The sequence below is a fragment of the Cajanus cajan genome, chromosome 10 (assembly GCF_000230855.2).
Source record: "Cajanus cajan strain Asha chromosome 10, NIPB_CcT2T_4, whole genome shotgun sequence".
NCBI lineage: Eukaryota > Viridiplantae > Streptophyta > Magnoliopsida > Fabales > Fabaceae > Cajanus > Cajanus cajan.
In genome coordinates, this window is record NC_138526.1 from 30414013 (window position 1) to 30435102 (window position 21090).

Consider the following 21090-nt stretch of genomic DNA (forward strand, 5'->3'; position numbering starts at 1 on the left):
TAACTTTTACTCAAGTCAATTCTTTTTTAACAAAAAGTGGTAGAACACAATATTTGTGTAAGGTGTTAATGACATGTTAGAATTGTCAACAAACAATTCAAAAGATTATTACACAAACCTAATTGCAAACAATTTAGCCTATTTGTAGATACCCATAAGATCTTGATATATGTTTGGTTTAAATATTTATTAACACTATGGTATCAAATTAATGAAATAATACATTCAATACTTTTTTTATAAAATACAAATTCAACTTATCTAATTGTTGTATTCGATGATATTATTAATTAGATCAAGTGTACAAAATTTTATATAATTCTAAAATTATTTGGTTGTTCATCATATCATTTTATAATGTATAAAAAAACAAATCCTGACTCTCTCTCTCTCTCTCTCTCTCTCTCTCTCTATATATATATATATATATATATATATATAGAGAGAGAGAGAGAGAACATGAGTTACTTAATAAAATAAGTCTAGGTATACTCTAAGAATAAGCTTACTTAGATCTCTACTTAATAACTTATGTTTTACATCAAATTTAAATGATTCAACCGTTGAATTTAAAGTTCTTAATATATATATATATATTAAGTCTACAAAGTTTTAAAAAAAATTAAAAATTATTTGATGCTTCATTTCATTAAATCAAATCAACGTATAAAATTCTTTTATGATTATATGTCAATTTGAATTAATGAAATAGAATATCAAATGGTTTTCTAATTTTTTAAAACTTTGCAGACTTGATCTATGTATTTAAAACTTTTAATTTAACAGTTTTATCGTTAAAATTTGACATGAGTTGTTGAATGGAGTAATTTTAAGTAGACTTACTCTTAAAATAAGTGGATCCCTCCTTCACTTACTCCCAAAGTAAGTCTTAGAAAACTTATTCCAGTCAATAACTCATGTTCTACATAAAATTTTAGTGATTCAATCGTTAAATTAAAAGTTTTCAATGTATAAATCAAGTCTACAAATCTTTTTAAAAAATTAAAAATCATTTGATACTTCATTCTATTAATTTAAATTAATGGATAATTACAAAAATATTTTATACTTTGATTTGAATCTGTATAACGAAGTATTATATGATTTATATATTAAGAATTTTTAATTCAATTATTAAATCACTGAAATTTGATATAAAAAATGAGTTATTAAATGAATTATGTTTATGTTGATTTAAGATATGACTTAGTTAATTTAATTTTTCAATGATTTAAATTACAATGGTTAAATAATATGGTTAAAATTATTATTTAATTATATTTTCACATTATAAATATTGAGTTGTAGGGATCGTCTCACTACCTACATTCTTTATATGTTCCAATATGTGAGATAATCTTACTTCCCCTCCTACCTTAAATGATGATATTGGCTTGTCGAGTGTGGTTTAGGGATCTAGACATTGTCCGTCTAGCTCTCTAGGCAATGTCTCATACTCTTCAATAGTTTTCCTCTACAATGTTAGGGCTCAAAATCGTATAACTAAAAGGCATTTAGACTAAATCCTCTTACTATTGTGATAAGCTAACTTTGGGTTAGGCTTTTGGAGTCCAATAGACCCTCACTTAACCCAACTCAACTCAACTCATTTTATTTTATTAAAATACTCTTATTTATAATCGATTTTATATCTCATATATATGATGGAAAAATTGAAAATAAAGCAAAGACTTTCTAAATCCTTTGTTGAATAATCGACTTAGACTATACTTTTAAAATCGGATGTAGGAAACCGGATTTTGAAAGTGAATGTTAGACCACCTTTCCAAATCTTTAGAAAAAGGCTTTCTAAATCGATTATTAGGATAATCGATTTAGAAAATCCTTTTTCTAAATCAATTGTATAACAATTGATTTAAATATGTATATTATATTCCAGATTTTATTTCATATTTTTACTCTTTGTGCTTTGTCTTCTCCCTTATTCTCTCCTAGCTCTTATTTTTCATTTTGTCTCTATCACCCCTATTTCGTTGTCATCGTCATTGGTTCGATGGTATGTGTTATCATTCTCTACATCTTCTCTCTTGTCTCTCATGCGCTAATTTTTTTCTCTCTCTAGGTCTTGTATTCTTCATCACACCCAATTTTGTCGTCGCCTGGTGTTGTAGCTTGTGTCCCCACCTTCGCTCAAAGTTGTGTTGTTCATCACCACGTTGCCTCCCTTCGTTATTGAACAATATGTTTCTTGTATTTGTTTTATATATTTTTTGATTAAAAAAGCATGGATAACAAAATGTGTTGGATTGTGTTATTCTATTAATCTTGCAATGTTTCCAAATTTGTTGGTATGTTGGTGGCAAAGTTGGCAGGGTCGGGGTTGGGATGATGGCGATACGATCTAGATCAAGTTTGGGCTCGTAAAGGAATAATTGATTTTAAAATTGTACAATCAATTTTAAAATGGTTATAAATAATCGATTTTAAAAGTTCACTTTTAAAATTAGTTTTCACCTACTTTTAAAAAGTATATACCTACTAAATTGGTTGTTTTAAAATAAAAATAAATAAATATTGATTTTAGAAGCCCAAAATAATAAATTTTAAAAGTTTTTTTTTGCAAGTAATAAGCCCAATTAAAATCATAAATTAAGCCAATAAAAATAACATTACCATATTTAACTGTTATTTTAATTTTAAGAAAAACATGATATTACAGACCTAGCATGTAACAACTAGACAGGTCACCACATGGATCTAACATAATGTCCATCACACAAAAGTCATCTACCCTAGCTATGATACTCATACATAAGCAATTCATGGATATATGACAACATATATGAATATATAAAGGGTAACATGGATTACCCATAACATCTAGTTATCCAACAAAAGAATCCTTGATAGAACCACAAAATGAATCCCCTTATTGGATTACAACATCCTAAATATATACATAAAAGTAAAACAACTTAAAAGATCCGAAGTTAACCTAAAACGATATATATCCCATGAGATTAATATCTTTGGGTCAACCATCCTCAAATGATTCAACTTGTAGCTTCAAACCACTACTCTAATAAGCTACTCCTAATCTATTCTCGTGTTAAAGACATTATCATCACATTCAAAAACACAACAAATAATGGTAGGCTTGATCTCAAAAGAATAATTATATATGAAAATATGCACAACATGGATATAAACATTCATATACACCAAGCCTCAAGCTCTATCACCACATACACATCCTTTCTACACAGAAAACATTTGCACATCTCAACCATAATCATGGATGTCACACATCCATCATTATAACATCATGAAATGTAAAATATTTCAACACTTACCACATGCACTATGCATCATCCACATATTCTACTCAGAAATCCCCTACATTAGCAGTTTATTCAATTCCACCTTCACTAACCGTCTTATTGAAATCTAGGCTCACTAAAAAGGGGTTAAATTGGTGTTTCAAAATCTTAAATGCATAGCAAAAGAATTTACCCTTTTTTTCATTTTGGAAAATACCAACCAGAAATCTTGTTCTTGGATAAATTTTCTTGATCTTTTAGAATGATTATATCATATTCAAATAAGAAAGATTAATCAATTCAACTTTAAAACACAAAACATGCAAGCAAGATTTCAAGAATTATTAAGCAATGTCAATAATTAACAAGATATTTGGAGAGAAAGGATAAAAAGAATCGCACAAGAGAAACATTAGTCGAGTGACATATTTATAAACCTTTCCATAAAACACCAACTCTTATGTAATCGATTAAATTGCAATGTTATCGATTACATTTTGTTGAATTTTTCCTAAAAATAATTTTAATAATGATAAATTATTTGTTTCAAATTTTAGAATAAGAAGAGTTTTCATGTGTGTGATAATAAATTTATTCAAGTGTTTTAGAAATATTTAAATTTGATTAGAAGGCTATATGAGATCATGGTTCCTTGAACTATAAAAGAGATCCACAAGTCATCTTTATATAAGAATCAATTTTGGTGGATTGTCTATTAGCACTATATGTCTGAAGCAAGAAGATGAGAATTTTGTGTTTTTGATTCAAAAAGATTCAATTTAAACATTTATTCTTAGGAGAAATGTCTTGAAGACTTAGTTCAAAAGATCAACACTTTAGTCTATGTATCAAAAGACTTTAATTAAAACACAACTTCTCAAAAGACTTGTATTGAAGACTTTGTTCAAAACACCTGGAGTGATGACTTACTTATAAGACACCTTATCTATAGAAAAAGCTAACATGACTAAAAAAAGCAAAGTACAACGATGTCAACATCTACTTAAAAATTAAGCAACCCATAAGGGATCTATTTTTGGTTGTTATAAAGGGAAGATAAACATCTTATTTTAAAGCAAGCAAGATAAAAGAAAGATGTCAATTACACAAGAAATCAAGCTACAATCCTCGCTTCATCCTTTGATTTTTCAAAGATCTCTACTTCATATTTATATATGAGTTTTGTAATAGAAAGAAGTGTGAAACCCTCCTTAGTGGAAGCTTCATCATAGGAGAGCTATCTATGATCTTTGCATTTTGCAAGAACATAAAACACCAATTATTGTAAATATTGTCCTTAACCAGAACTGAGTGTGCAGTGATGAAAGGAAGTAGAAAGAAATCGCAAACAAGTGTTGTGTAGTCTCATAGTAGGTGGTTGTGAGGCTAGTTTCTCAATAGGTGATTGAGTGTAGAAATCTCAACAAGTGAGTATTTGCTAATAGTAGCAAGTGGTTTTTCAATTGTAATTTGTATAAGTAGGTGGATGAGTTTTGTTGAACAGCAGTTGGGTGTGATTAGTGAAAATTACACAAGGTTGTGTGGGGAATGGATGTAGTCCAGTTGAGGTGAACCAGTATAAATCATGTATTCAATCTCTCTCTCTCTTTCTCTATCTTTCTCTTTATCTCTTTACTTATTTATTTGACTTATTGCATTCATTGCTACATTGTTGCTTAATCTGTTTTGCAAACAAGTAAACTCAAAAATTGATTTTAGATAAATACTTTATGTTCTAGTACTCACAAGACTTGTCTTCTAAAGAATAGATTTTCATAATAAAAAATCAAATTTTTAAATAGAAAAACAATTCAACCATTTTCTTGTAGTCTAACATTCACTTCAACATTAGAGTGATTTGGTTTTCTAGAAAACTATGTAATTGATTACTTTGTTCAAGTAATCAATTACATCAAAAGGTTTTAGACTTGTGGAAAAACCAAGTACTTGTATAATCTATTACTTTGAACTTGTAATCATTTACATTGGAAAGCTTTTCTAAAAACTTTAAAAAAAATTTAACAATCTTTTAATTTCAACTTAGTTGTTTTGGCTTATGAAAACTTATTTCTTCTTTACCTTTCAACTTGTTCGTTTTAGTTCTTGACTTAGAATCTTTTAGGATCATAGGATTAGCTTTGTTTGACTTTAACCTACTCAACCAAAACTTACACTATGAACCTAACTTATAACATTCATAACTACTTCAATATTTGGCTATTTTTGTTCTTCATGTGAAAAGTCAAAACTTGACTCGACCATTCTATCATCTTCTCATTCTTTTAATCACAAAACATCCTCTAATGGCCATTAGGGTATTGATGATATAAACTAGCAAGACTCTGAACAACTATCATGAGTAGAGAATATTGGATATGGGTTTACCACAACATCAACTAACAAATACCATAATCGATCAATATGGGAATAGCCTGCCTCCTATCTTCCAAATCCAAAAGACCATTCATTTGCAATTTTGAGCCTATTAGAGTTTGAATTGGCCCCATATTTTTTCTAGAACTACCAAAAATGTCCAATTTTGAGATTTGTAGCTCAACAAATACTCTAAACAAGAAAGTAATATCAAATAGGGTAAAATTTTGAAAATTAACTATAATTAAGAATTAAAACCAATTGAGTCCACTAATACAAAACATAGTCAATATATCAATTTAACGCAAGTTTAATGGTCAACTAAGCCTAATATAATTCACAAATGAATGTCCCAAAAATGCTCTATCAGACTAAAATTCACCAACTAGACCATTATCTAGACATCTTAGGGCTCATTCAACGGCTTACCCTCTCTAAGCAAATTCCATCCACAAAGAAGAAAATTTTCTCAATGAGAATCCTTTGCTAAGCAACTTCAAAAGCCAAAATAGAGGCCAAGGTTTAATTAGCCAAAATGCTTCATTAAGTGAACTACCAACACACTTCAACCGTTGAGGTGAAAATTTGCTAAGCAAAAAGAACTTCGATTAATGAATTAAAGAGGCATACCACAGAGGCCAAAATTTGTTGAGCGAGAGGATTTTGCTAATCAAATTTCTCATGTACACCCATTTAATGACTAAAACTCGCTTAGCTAGTTGATTTTGCTAAGAAAAACTTAGGAGTCCCAAAACCCAAGCAAGTCCTTGACTTAGTGAACAATGGTTCATTTAGCCAAGACTTGTACTATTCATCTATTTTTCTTAACAAAACCAATCGATTAGCAAAACAAATTGTTTCCCTCTTTGACCTTCATCTAATGAAGGCTCACTTAGTGAAATTGCTTTGCTAAGTAAGAAAAGCCATAAAACTTGTGCATTCAAGGATTTTCAATGGCTCAATCCACTTTCTTTATCATCCAACAACACATTCATCATTTGTAAACCTCATATATGCCCAAAAACATCACATGCATCATCGAATTGATCAAAAACATTTCCCCTTAAGCAAAACTAAAAACCCTCAATAATGATAATCATCAAAATTTCAACAACCAACCATAAAGTTGACTAACAGATACATCATACATATTGTCATCGCAACAAGTAGAAATATGATTCACTAGTGCAAAAATAGCCTATATCGTCAAGCTATTAAATTAGTTGTCTCGCAACTGACTTATTAGTTGGCACAATGGCACTTTTGCAATTACTAATAACTTTACGAAATCAGTTATATTTTGACTAATTTTATATACTACATTTAAAATCGGTTATGTCTTATCTAGTTTTGTATACCATATTTAAAATCATTTATACATCGTGTATAACATTTAAAATCAATTATATGCATAACTGATTTTAAATGTTGTATGCAAAATCGATCAAGATATAACCAATTTCATATGTCCCAACACTTCTTTGGTTTCTCAATTTGTTCAAAGTTGTGCATGAAGAGGGATAAGTCTCTAAATTACTTGGTGGAGTTTCTCACTACAACTAGTAGATGTATCGAGAGCCTCGAAATAAATGCAAAAATAATGCACATTTCAAGGGTTCACAACAAGCTAGAGACCCCTTGGAGCCCAGTGCATTTGAGAATTGCATTGGCTTTATATGCTTAGAGGTTGATGAAAAAGGGAACTGAATGAGTCCAACATTCAAAATATTACGACTATAAACCCTTTAAAAAAGGATTTTCGTGTTTGTATAGCACAAGAAATAAAAAGTTGGGAGGTTTGTTTGATTGAAGGTGAAAAATAGATATTATTAATTAGATTCAAAGAGAGAAAGGGAGAGAGTATGAATCCTTCAACTCCGAGGGCAAGTCATCATCGTGTGTTCTTTATCTTCTACTTTTGCTTCGAGATTCACGATGTCCATCTCTTCTTTTGATTCAAATCATAATTTAATATTTTTTTATCCATCAACTCTCTAATTATATCTACTTTCAATTTCACCTTAACCTTTTTACTTTGTAGGTCCAAAGAGGAAACTGGAAGTCTTGATGGCAGGAGAGATCCAGCAAAGGACAAGATCTCGAACCTTTCGTGGAAGATGATGATATATGGCCTCGAAAGAATATGGTTGGCAGAGTATGATGTTGGTGACGGTTCTGGTGTTGCTCATGATGTAGTTGCCCCTTTAGTAGTGGCGGGCAAAGGTGGAGATGTTCTTAACTATGTTCAAGTCATTAGCAACCTCCATTATGTGCTTTTAAGGGAATTGGCACTATTGTGCATGATAATGATGATGATGCTGATGATGGAAGGTTTGGGTTTGTCCTTGCATCTTCCACAAGGTCTTCTTATAACTTTGGTTTCAAAAGAGGACTCATTATGCTCCATTGCGAGGGTGAAGGTTTTGTTGGTGACAAACTTATTGGCATACGAAATTGATTATTTATAACTAATTATGTATGTGCAGCAATTTTAAAAGTTATGAAATTGATTTTGTATGTTACTTTTTAAAATAAATCAAAAATAAATTTTAAAAGTGCCCTACTACAACATCAATCAGGGAAAAAAATGGTTTTATAACTAATTTCATAAGCCCAAAATAACCAACATTATAGACCATTTTCCCACTAGTGATTCAATCTTCCCTTACCTAGATTGAGCTTCCTATAAGTTTGAATCGAAGAAAATTAGAAGTTCCTCACAACTCAAGATCCTAGCATCCTATAGCTCCACTAAAGAAAATATTTACTATAATGATCTTCCATTAGCTACCTATGGCTTCAACCTCTAGCTTAGAGAATATATGAGGCTTGTAGAATGATTGACAAAGAAGAAGGAGTCTTCGTTTTCCTATAGTCTTTCGTTTTAGTTTATTTCTCTAAACTTTGGAAAATGAAACTTATTATTTTCACTTTTCTTTTTCCTATATTAACATTAACCTTTTTCTTTACTAACTTTACTTTATATTAACCTATAGCTTTATACCTTAACTCTAGGGTTCTCTTGGTACTAACCATTTCCTATAAAACAAGCAATATAAACATATAATGCATGTAATGCACAAAATATACATATAGGAAAACACAATGTTACATAGCATGGCCTTGTAACCCTAACATGACACAAGTGAATCTTCCCCCTAATGAGAGTGTTGGTGGCAAACACCTAGGTTGGGTGATTATGTTCATCTGCATGTACTCATAAGCTACTGATCTCTTTGTGATATGTTTTTGAGTCAACACCACATGCACTATTGCATTATAACATGACCTTAGCATAACATTGTATAACTTTTGGATGTCTTTGAATATTTTGTGTTTGCATTATTGCTATGTTTAAGATTGCCCAACCTTTATTTCACATCAGGATCATGAGTAAGATATATCTCACTGTCTTTATTTGTTTGTCTTATTTGTGTTTGTATTGAATGTCCTTTGTAGATAAGGATCAACTAGATGTTGATATTAATGAAGAGGCTTAGACTTCCTTTTCTTATATATTTGGATATCATACTCTCATAGAATGTAACATTGAAACTTTAGTTTTATTCTTTTAGTTGATTTATGTTTATCTGTATGTTAGTTGTTTAACTTTGAAACTTATGTATGTCCTTTGGAATGCCAAGAGTTTAGTAAATAATTGTTATTGACTTTTAGTTTGATTTGTTTATTTGACTAATGATAAAAATGTGAATCTTTTAATGTTATGAAGCATTTATAACAGTGTGGAAAATATTTACTCTTCTTTTAATTGTAAAAATCTTGTTTATTTATTATATTAATACTAAGAGAGTAGAAGGTGTCACATGTTGCCTTTGTTCTTTTAGCATGGTTATGTTTCTTCAAATATTACATTTTTCACTTCGTTCTTTAGTTTTTATTTTTATTCTAAGTTCAACATATTTTAGGGTTTTGAAAACATATACCTCAAAGTCGGGTCAAATTGTTCAAATAATTCAACAATTAACCTTAAATTCAATTCAATCCCAATATGTAAATATAACAAAAAAATATAGTTGATGAATATATTATTTAAAATATAAATAAATGTACATTACCAACTAATATATCAACAAATGTTCAATTAATGTGAAATTTTATACAAAAGATCAAGAAGATAATATTAAATTATTCAATAATTAAATTAATTATTTTTGTATTCCATAGAAAGTTATTAAGTGATACAAGTGTAAAATTTTATGTGTCTGCAATCTTATTCCATGCATCTGTATTTGCATATGTAATCTTGTTTATATGATATTAAATTGTATCATATATATGTGTGCAAGTGTGTGTGATCTTGTCTCATATGTATGTATAGATCTAGTGTATATTTAGATTTATTTTCAACTATACTAAAATTAATTACAAAATTACATTGAAATCTAAAATAATAAATAATTGTTACAACTATTTCAAAATTTCCCCATGATTTTTAAATGGTCAGAATTGATTCAGAAAATATCTAAATACAGTACTAATTATTCTATAAAGTAACTCTAAAATGTACTTTATTCTAATTCTTTGTACATATAACTTTTTTTTTTTAATTCAGTGGTTAATATTTGGGTATTATTTCAATTAATGACCATCTACATATTTCAAATAAATTAAAAATTTGTATTTTTATAATCTTATAATTAATATTTAATTATATTTTTTAAATATATATTGTGTTAAATTAAATTTATTTAATTGAGTATAGATTGGTTTAAAATTTATAAATTTTGTATATTTAATCAACTCAATAAGAATTATAAATTTAATAGTTTCTAAAACAAAATTAACAATTCAATAACTTATTTAAATAATTATATGACTTTAAAAAAGTTTAATTTTAGCAAAAAACATTGTTCACTTCATTCAACTATATAACTCTTGTGTGTGTGCATGTGCGTGTGTGTGCGTGTACGTGTGTGTGTGTGAGAGAGAAATTCATTTACTCAAAGAGTAAGTTTACTTAGATTTATTTCACTCAATAATTAACTCTTTTTTAATGTGTGTGTGTGTGAGAGAGAGAGAGAAATTCATTTACTCAAAAAGTAAGTTTACTTATATTTATTTCACTCAATAACTCTTTTTTATATCAAATTTTAATGATTTAACTATTAAATTAAAAGTTCTTAATGTATAGATAAAGTTTATAAATTTAAAAAAAAAATATTTGATATTCTATTTCAATAATTCAAATTGACTGATAATCATAAAAATATTTTATACATTGATTTGAATTAATAAAATAAAATATCAAATAATTTTTAAACTTTTTGAAAATTTGTAGACTTGATTTATACATTAATAATTTTTAATTCAATGGTTAGATTATTAAAATTGCATATAAAACATAAATTATTGAATAGAGTAACATGTTCTAAACTTATTTCACTTAATAATTAATATTTTACATTATATTTTAACAATCCAATCATTATATTAAAAATTCTTCATACATAAATCAAATCTATAGAATTTTTAAACTCTATTGTCCATGCAATCTTCAGTTTCAGTCCAATATATAAGTCTACCTGCATGAAAATGACAATAAGATCGCGACAGTAATTAAATAGTAATAATACCATTTAGTCTGTGTGTTAGGGAAACTAACATTACAAGGCTTTTGTATGGGTACCTAATTTTGAAAATTTTCTCTTTGGGTTAGTAGGGTTTTACTTACCATTAATGACTTTGAATGGCTACCGAACTTAACAAATCGAAGGAGTAAACGAGAAAAATAAAAAATAAATAAAAAAATAAATAAATAAATTGAAAAAGTAGATGAAAGAAAATGAAATAATGTAGAAAATGAATAAAAATAATTTGCAAATGAATGACGTATGGCCTATGTGTGGATGAACTCAACATGTTTGATGTGTTGTGAGTTTGGTAGCTGTGAACACAAATCCCCAAAGGTCTATTTCCTACACGAGTGCTTGGATTTTTCCAAAAGAGAAAAAGAGTTTAAGTTTGACAAGATCTTAATGGAGCAAACCAAAACCATCTTTTCTCATTGATAATGAAATTAAGTAGTCTATTATACCATCGAGATTTCCATAATTTTCTTTTGAATTTTAGAAATGAAAAAAGAAATGAGGAAAGGAAATTAATTAGATTTAACTTCACTATAATAAATAAATAAATAAAAACTATTTTTAAAATTAAAGTTAAAGAAACTATAAAATAAATTTAAAAAAGTATTTTAATTTATATATACTATTAATATGAACTATTTTTATAGATCACTGATTTTCTCTATTAGAGACAATTTTGTTCATTATTAATGACAAAATTCTCCCATAAAATATTTAATATAATTACATATTTGAGTCAATTGATTAAGATGGAACAATATGATACTAATTGTGATTAGTAGTAATATAAACATCTTTTACACAAGCATTTAATCAAAACTCCCCACGTTGTTCTTTGTATATTAATTAATAAGACGGTGAGTTAAAATAATCAATTTAGTGAATATTTATGTAAAATAGTTTTATATGATATAAATTAAATTTTAAAAGAAATAAGGGTTAATATCTAATCACATAATTTATCATAATTAAATTTAATTGTATTTTTTTTACATATTATTAGTTAAACTTAAAACAACTTGTTAAATTCGGATAACACTTCCAAATATGTAACACATTACATACTTATACTCAACTTAATACCTTTAAGATAGATCAATTTTGTGTTAGCTGATTCACAGATTTGATGGTAGTCTTAATTTCATTAGTTATTTTTTTAATTTACTTATAATTAAATTCTTGTTTTTTTTTTAACAAAAAGTTTAAATTTTGGTATCACACGATTATGTGGGATTGCAAATTGTCTATTTTATCTCTAATGCAAGATCACATGGAAAAATATAAAATACAAAGAAAATTGGATTGGACTTTGCATCTTAATTAGTAGAAAAAAAGATTTAACCAATTATGTCACTCTTGTGAAAAATTTAGTTTTATTCTCTAACATAAATTTTAATGATAATTTTTTAAATTGGTTATATTTAAAATGTCACAATAAACACTAATTAATTTGACAATTCTTGTGAAAAGTTGCAAACCTATGCTTTTTTTTTTGTCCATGTACATAATGTATGCAATAATTTTCAAAGTTAACAATTAGGGATTAACTTATGTTAATAGATAAAGATATCAACTAGGTCGGATGGAAATGGATACTAACTCTCTCCTACTCATTCGGTTGAATAAATATCAACCTTGTATATCCATCTCATACCCATGTGGGTATCCAAATAGATATCTGCAAATTTTTTATTATCCATAGATATCCATGAATATTTTTTAAAAAAATTACAAATAATTTATAAAGAAAAAAAAGTAAAAAAATTATCTTCTAATAATTTCTATAATAATAATAATAATAATAATAATAATAATAATGGTTTAAAAGTCAAAATTAAATTATTCAACTATTATACACAATTTTATTAATCAAGGTTCTTCAATTTAAAATTTTAATTTAATTTTTAAAATACTTCAAACCTATAAGTTAAAAAAATAATATAAAAAAAATAAAAAGAATTAATAACTAAAATAATCTAATTCCATAAGTCCAAAATAAAAGCTTAAAAAGTTATAATATTAATTTCAATCAGATTTTCACTTAACGTATGTTATATATTTAAAGAAAGAAATTTAAATAATTTTATTATAATAGATATCATGTAACATCTATTTTGTTATCTATCATAATTCTCGTCTATTAAGTATTAATGGATTCAAATATATCCATTTAAATTATTTATTGATACCTATTTAAGTATCTATTTTTTATTTATTATGGATTTTATATGCAAATATACATGGATGTGAATATTTTGCCTTCCTTACATGCAAGATGTAAGTTTTACTAACTAGCTAAAAATTATTTCAACACAAATTATAATCGATCTACCAGATGAGTCCGTGTCAACGTGGTCTTACAAACACTTACACAAACTTCTATACCTTTATCTCTATGTTTTCGTGAATAAAATAGATGCATGCAGAGAATATCCTTTCACATCCATTACTTGCACACAATCGAAATTCTTTCAACGAATTATTACTTAGGAGAACTTTGTGAGCAAAGATGTGTGTACATTTACAAATATTCAACTTTAATTAAATGATGAGTGATGACATTGTTAAGTTTTGAAGTGAACAGTACAAATCTATATTATGAAGCAAGATGACATAATTGACAACAATTGAGTATCTAAATGAGTCCGAGGTATTATCAAAATTAAAGCCATGTTCTGTGACTGTGAGTGAGGTATGGTTTACGTTACCCACAAAACAAAGTGTATGAAAATTAGGACATGCAAGTTGCTTCAATTACTGTAATAAGTTAACATGCGTGCTGCATGCAACGCCTAACTTAATTGCGCCAGAACATGGCAAGAGTAAGGTCAATTCCAAGCATTGAAACCTTAATACATCACTCCACCAAACAAAAATAATAAAGACATATATATATATATATATATATATATATATATATATATATATATATATATATATGCATGAACACGCCCAAATTTCCTTCCTTTCAATAATTACCAACAAGAATTAGAAATTATAACGTATAATAGGATTGGTTATTAAATAGACATACTTAGTTAGAAAGTTATTTGATATCATTATTAAAGAATTCAGGCTTTTCAGGGTTAGTCTGCTTAATTCTGTGTAAATATGTTAAGATCAAATTAGCATAGATCAAAATATAAAATATACTATTCTTGTTTTCTTTTAATATTTAGAAATATTTTACTTGTTAAATAGGTGAACCCCGTGGGTTAGTGCTTGATGACTTCACTTGTTAAAATAAGTCGATCTCGCGCTTAAAGTCAACACTTGAGTAGCCGAGCTGACTTACCTATTACAACAAACGTTGAAAGATTCCCGCAAGACTCGTTTATTATTTATGAACAATTCAACAAATATATAATATGATACAATAAAATAGGCTTTTTTGAATCAACCCCAGGACCCTCTAGATTTATCGACACCCTTTTGCATATTGAAGGAATTAAAATATCATATACGATATTAATTTATTGACTTGAAAAAATGTCACCGAGAAAGTTTACTTTTACATATATTTTAACCATTAATTAAGATTTAAGAATATTATTTACGAGGACACAATTAAGGTGAGAACACGAAATAAAATAAGGTCACAATAGAATTTCCTATAACTATAAACAAATATAAGAGCGCGTGGGTTAGCTTTGAACCCTTATCTCTTTGAATTTCTTGTGTAACATATCCAAAAGCTAGTGGCAATGTATGCCTTTTGCAGGCATTATAGTTCTAGTTAAAGAATCAAGAGCGAATTGAATGCAAGACAATATATAAGATGTGGAGAGGAATTTGGGAAACGCATGAGTTTTGCTTAGATAAAAGTAAGACAAAATATATGGACTATAGCGTACCATAAGTTACCAAGTTTAAATATCTAGGGTCCATCATACAAGACAAGAAATATAGGTTGTTGCAAACCATAAGATTCGAGCAATATGGATAATGGAAGAATACCGAGTATTATTGATGGTAAAAAAAAGAAGGTATTGTTTTAACATGAGAAAGATTTTGTTACACAACTATAAGAAAAAAAAAATATTTTATATGTTAGAAAATATGTATTTATTATAAATTTTTATTACCATATAATTTATATCTTCAAAAAATGTTTGTTTATTATAATTTTGATTGAAGGTAGAGAGTAATCTATATTTGAAGACACCCACAAACAAAGCAACAGCAAATAGACTTCTGACACTGATAGGACAATTTGAAGGTTAAACATCATAGCTCCCTTGAAAAGCATGCGAGGAAAGCAAATTATGTTCCTAAACTGTTTGGTTAAAAATCATTTGGTTCAGATATTCATTATAAAGGCCAACTTAGGGTTTAAAATAGCATACAACTTAAAGATACTTGGTTACTGACCACCAAAGTAGCCTCAAAATTACAAAAACCAACCACTTAAATGAACAATGAAGTCTTGTCTTCAGAGACGGACAGGTATAGAGCTTCCTTTCATGTCTTTAGGTTCTGATATGCAGCATCTAAATTAACAAGTACCACCCCTCAATGCAAGCACCAAGTGAAGTACAGAACCACCCTCAATGTTGTACTCTTTAGCTGTTTTGTCATCAGCAAGCTGCTTACCGGCATATATGAGTCTGCAACAAGATGCAACTGTGGTAAGATTCTAATGTTTTCAATAGTATAAAAGAATACTTTATTGATTTTTTATAGTAATTAGCATACCTAAAAGGAATATCATCTGCAACGGAACAAAAATTGAAAAGAATGAGAATAAAATTTCACTGATACTCTTGAATACCAAGCAAATCAAATACAACTACAGTACAACATTAGCAATTAGGCATTCTTCAGAAGATTCTCCATTATTGATGAAAATGCAATAAAATTTCATGGGACTTGTATGAATAATGAATATAGCAATGACAAGCAGCAAATAATGCACTATTACCAATAATATTCTAATTTGATGGGACTTGTATAAATAATGAATATAGCAAAAAGACAAGAAGCAAATAATGCACAACTACCAATAATATTCTAATTTGATGGGACTTGTATAAATAATAAATATATCAATGACAAGAAGCAAATAAAGCATTACCAACAATATTCCAATTTAACTAGGGCACTAGTTAATGCATGAATGTGGATAAGCAATTAAGCATTGCAAACCATTTTAGATTATATGCTAACCAAGGTTTAGGTTGCGTTTGTAGCCCCACTACTTTTGGACTTCTCTTTTCTTTAAAAGGAAAAGCAAGGCCAAATACAATCTTAAAAAAGTTATTGACAGGAACCTTAAAAACCACACCACAGAAGTTGGCATTGTAGTTGAAGAGCCCAAGACCTTATTAAGCCCTACACTAGAATCCCATAATTCCAATGAGACTTGAGTTCCATAACTTATAATTGGATCCTAACATCTCACCATACTCCACAGCCTTATGCCCACACGGGCTGTCCGTACACTAACCGTTTGACTAATCTCAGGCAAACACTACAATGTCAAGGTCACCAGCCATGCTGCTCATTTGCAGTAGAAAGACATGATGAAAAGTTTTAATACAAATTAATAAGAACCATACCACAAAAGCTAGCCATTATAGTTTGCAAGCCCAAACCCTTATAAACTCCCCATCAAAATCTCATATTTCGAATGTGGGACAAAAGTCCTCGCACCTTAAAATTGAATCCTAATAGTTCTTAAAAATAAAATTATTTTTGAAGGTACAAAAAGGCCCAAAAAAAAAGATCTCTACAGAAGGTGATTATTGTCCAGAAATCATATTATAAGAGTACAGACAGATAAAACCAAATGATATGTGAATTTTATTTTTAAAAAAAACAAGCCCATATATTTTTTCCATTGACAAGATTGCATATAAATCTAGTTCACCAGACCAGACCATATGATCATCAATTAAAGCCCTGCAAGAGGAAGCTTTAAAAGTACGCCAAGAAACTGAACCAGTGATATCTACATGCCGGTATCTTCTCTATGTTTATGAGGAAAAAATAATAGAAGATAAATATTTAAATATATGATCAGAAACACAAGCTTTTTGCAGTTAACAAATGACATGCACATTCCCATCTAATAGTTAAATCATGTGTGGTTGAATTAGCAAAGGCTGCTAAACCCAATTAGTACAAGAAGAGAGAAAACCTTTGCTGCACCGGTGGAATTCCTTCTTTTTCTTCTACCCTTTCTTTGATCCGGTCAATTGTATCAGTTGGCTCAATGTCAATTTCAATTTCTTTTCCAGTTAGAGTCTTCACTTTAATCATTGTTCCTCCCCTGAGCCTCAACACCAAATGAAGTGTTGATTCCTTTTGTATGTTATAATCAGCAAGAGTGCGACCATCTTCCAGCTGCTTACCAGCGAAAATCAACCTCTGCTGGTCAGGAGGGATACCTTCCTTGTCCTACAAACACATATTCCACCCATAGTTAGAAATGAATGATGCAACTCAAATGGCAAGCAATGCTATCATTCATACACCAAGCTCCAGTTCAGCAGGCCTTGTCATATAAAACAGATAAAGGCTGGTCAGGAGGGATACCTTCCTTGTCCTACAAACACATATTCCACCCATAGTTAGAAATGTGAATGATGCAACTTAAATGGCAAGCAACGCTATCATTCATACACCAAGCTCCAGTTCAGCAGGCCTTGTCATATAAAACAGACAAAGGCTCTGTTTCAAAGAGCATTTTAAGTGTATTTGTGCCTATCTATTACATTACATGCTTATCAAGTATTTTTGGACCAGATACAATGAGTTTATCAGGATGTGAGGGAGGACACTAGAACTGGAGATGGAGCAAGCAAAGGTACAGATTAAGCCAACAGAATTGGTAACTGTTGTGACCAATGAGTGGAAGGATGAAAATGTGAAGGTCATGCCTGTCAAGCAATGGCTAGCAAAGAGACGGTTTTTGCGGGTAAATCTTTCCGTGAAAATCTTCTTTGGAGCTCATATGGCACCACCTTCTTAACTCCAAAATACTACTATTTCCATCGGTAACATGGCTTTGTTGTAGATAAATCCAATACTAATATGTATAGAAAAAATTAAAAGGTCCACAGTCCAACAAAGAAACCTAATAATGAGAAACTTGACACAAAATTATATCAATATCCAAATCATAGGATAAATATATATCACATAAGATGATCAAAACTATACATGTAAGCATATCATTATTCAAATTCATGGGACTAATTACATATATTACATGCAAATAAAATTCGTAAATAAAAGCATAGTACTAGTAGTAGATACATCATAGGAGTAACTATTTACGTTATACAATAAAAACAATTACAATATAAATATTAATATTTAAGTTACGAAAATTTGTCTTTCATGCCATTATAAACTATATTTAAAAATATTCATTTGCAATGAGTTCATTATGTTTAAACAAATATATAGCTCGTGCATTGCATGGGTTTAAACACAAGTAATTTATATTTGAGACTGAAACCTTAAACAAAAAACCCTGACTTAATAGAATATTCTGTTTATCCTCCTTCACTTTAGATTTTTAGAATGCTTCTGAGGTAATGTTCATTGTTTGATGGTAAATGTCCATAGAAGCTTAAAACACTTTAGTCATACATAGTTTGGTAAAGCCCAATTAGTAAGGCAAGATAGCAGGCCCAAGGTTTGGAGAGTCTACACTAGGAGGAATAAGATTTAACAGATTCTTATCTTTTTGTTATCTATTTAGGAAGTTAATAATTGTCACTGTTTTTTTTTAAAATTAAAAATAGGATTATCTATAATAGATAGAATTATAGGATGATATAGGAAGTTAATAATAGATAAGATTATCTAGGAAGTTTGTTAGGAGGAATACAAAAAGGGACGGGAAGTCTATGGTGATTATCGGAGGTTATTCTTTAAGAAAATGTCCGAGCCTATGCTTTGGGAAAAGAGAGAAGCAGATTACTACCTGTAACTCTTTTTTATTCAATAAAACATTCTTTATATTTCCAAGATCCTAACATTGGTCCGACCTGCCAAATAGCTCACCATGGTCTCTAAAGTTGATGCATTGGAATCCAAAGTTACAACTTTGGATGCCCAATTTCAGGTATTACAGTCCTCAGTTGCTGATCTCCAGCAATTTGTCATCAAGGAAGCACATGAAAATGACACTGAATGCCGCAAAAATGCTGAGTTCTGATCCATGATCACTTAGTGGTTGAAACAGAATGGCGATAATCAGTCCCACAAGGCTAATATGCTTCCTATCCCTTAGTTGTCTCCGATGACTATCGACTTGTAGCAAGGAAGGTTGAATTGCCTTCCTTTGATGGTACGGATCCGCGCAGTTGGATCGCTTGAGCATAAATGCATTTCCATATGCACCGTACCCCACCCGAAACAAAAATTTATCTTGCCCAATTGTCAATGGAAGGGCATGTCATCCATTGGTTTTCCATACTATGGGAGGGTGATCCAAAGCTCTCGTGGTAGAAGTAAAAGGAGGCGTTGCTCAACCGCTTTGGGGACATAAATACCCGAAATCCATATGAACAACTAGCCGCACTTACACAAGAACATTCTGTGACAGAATTTATTGAAGTGTTTAAGTTTTTGTCCACCCAAGTCCCTCGCCTAGCTATACCACAAGCCATCAGATATTTTCTGAATGGGTCAAAGCCCGAAATTAGGCGTTCGAAGCATCTTCACCAGCCAAAAACAATTAACAGGGCTATGTCTCTGGCTCGAGACGTGGAGTGTGCAATATTCGGAGAGGCTGATAGCAAGGGCAAAATTTCAAATCAAAAACCTATGGTCAACAATAGATCAAATTCGCATAAATCTAGTGCTGCATTTTCAAACCAAAAAGGTGCCTTTCATCAGCGAGACAACTTCCATAACTGGAAATATGAACCCAAGTCACCTGGATCTAGGTTCGCGACTAGTCACCCAGGAGATGCAAGCAGTAGCGGAACCCACCACTTATCTGCCCAACAACTGTTTGATGGAAGAAAAGCGGGTTGTGTTTGAGGTGTGTGCAGCAATACAAGGTGACTCACACCTCCAAGGTGTAACTACTAGTCTACAGGCGAATTCAAATTCCAAACCAGGTTTTGAGTATAAACAGAGAATCCTCCTATAACAACATGACATGCTCGTTTAAAATCGCGCAGGCAAAACAATTTCTTCAAAACAAAGCAATCGAATAGAAGATATATAACAAGAATTGAAGCGGCGAAACCGAGGGAGCGCGAGCGAAGTGGCTTAAACCCTAACGGAAGGGAATTTGAAGAAAAAGAAGTGAGTGAGTGAGAGAGAGAGAACCTGGATCTTGGCCTTGACGTTGTCGATGGTGTCGCTGCTCTCGACCTCGAGGGTGATGGTCTTGCCGGTGAGAGTCTTGACGAAGATCTGCATGGCGGTGGAGCGCGAGAGAGAAGAGAAGAGAAGAGAAGAGAAGAAAGGGAGAGAGTGAAAGGATTGGATGGGTATTTGTAGGTCGCGTAGGGGATGTTATTATGTGGGGACCACTGCAAGGATTGGATGCCTTTTGGTTTTTTTTCTGATGCCTCATGGTCATCGGGAATACAATTCCACTCCCGCCTCTTCCTTCTGCTCTAGCTTAAAGTCTTTATTAATTATATATAAATATAATGTTAAAAAATTGTGTATAGTTATTAAAAAAAATATAATTTTTTTTATATTTAAAGAGTATAATCATCCACAAAAAGTAAAGATAAAAAATAATTATATATTACAATATTTTCTTTATAATAAGTATAGAATAATGAGTTGAATTACTATCAAACTAAAATTAAGTAATGAAAATATAATAAATTAACTTATAGGGAGATCATATA

At 29.9% G+C, this 21090-nt stretch overlaps 1 protein-coding gene across 2 annotated transcripts; it reads right to left on the reverse strand.

The window, feature by feature from the left end:
- Positions 1 to 15539: 15539 nt before the first annotated feature.
- LOC109788922 (ubiquitin-NEDD8-like protein RUB2) lies at positions 15540 to 20713 on the reverse strand. Of its 2 annotated transcripts, XM_020347789.3 has the most exons (4): positions 20555 to 20713; positions 17400 to 17659; positions 15956 to 15971; positions 15540 to 15867 (listed from the first exon to the last, which is right to left on the reverse strand). In XM_020347789.3, the coding sequence occupies exons 1-3, from the start codon at positions 20645 to 20647 to the stop codon at positions 15968 to 15970; spliced, it is 357 nt and encodes a 118-aa protein (XP_020203378.1). In that variant the 5' UTR covers positions 20648 to 20713; the 3' UTR covers positions 15540 to 15867; positions 15956 to 15967. The 2 variants fall into 2 exon arrangements, with proteins under 2 accessions (XP_020203378.1, XP_020203377.1); XM_020347788.3 differs by lacking the exon at positions 15956 to 15971.
- Between the last annotated feature and the right edge of the window lie 377 nt (positions 20714 to 21090).

Bases quoted from the DNA above. Each gene is read 5' to 3' on its own strand.
- LOC109788922 (XM_020347788.3), bottom strand. From the start codon at position 20,647: ATGCAGATCTTCGTCAAGACTCTCACCGGCAAGACCATCACCCTCGAG. The intron at 17,660-20,554 runs GTTCTCTCTCTC...ATGTGTTTGTAG, and splicing joins ACGTCAAGGCCAAGATCCAG to GACAAGGAAGGTATCCCTCC. The intron at 15,868-17,399 runs GTTTTCTCTCTT...ATCTTGTTGCAG, and splicing joins ATTCCACCGGTGCAGCAAAG to ACTCATATATGCCGGTAAGC.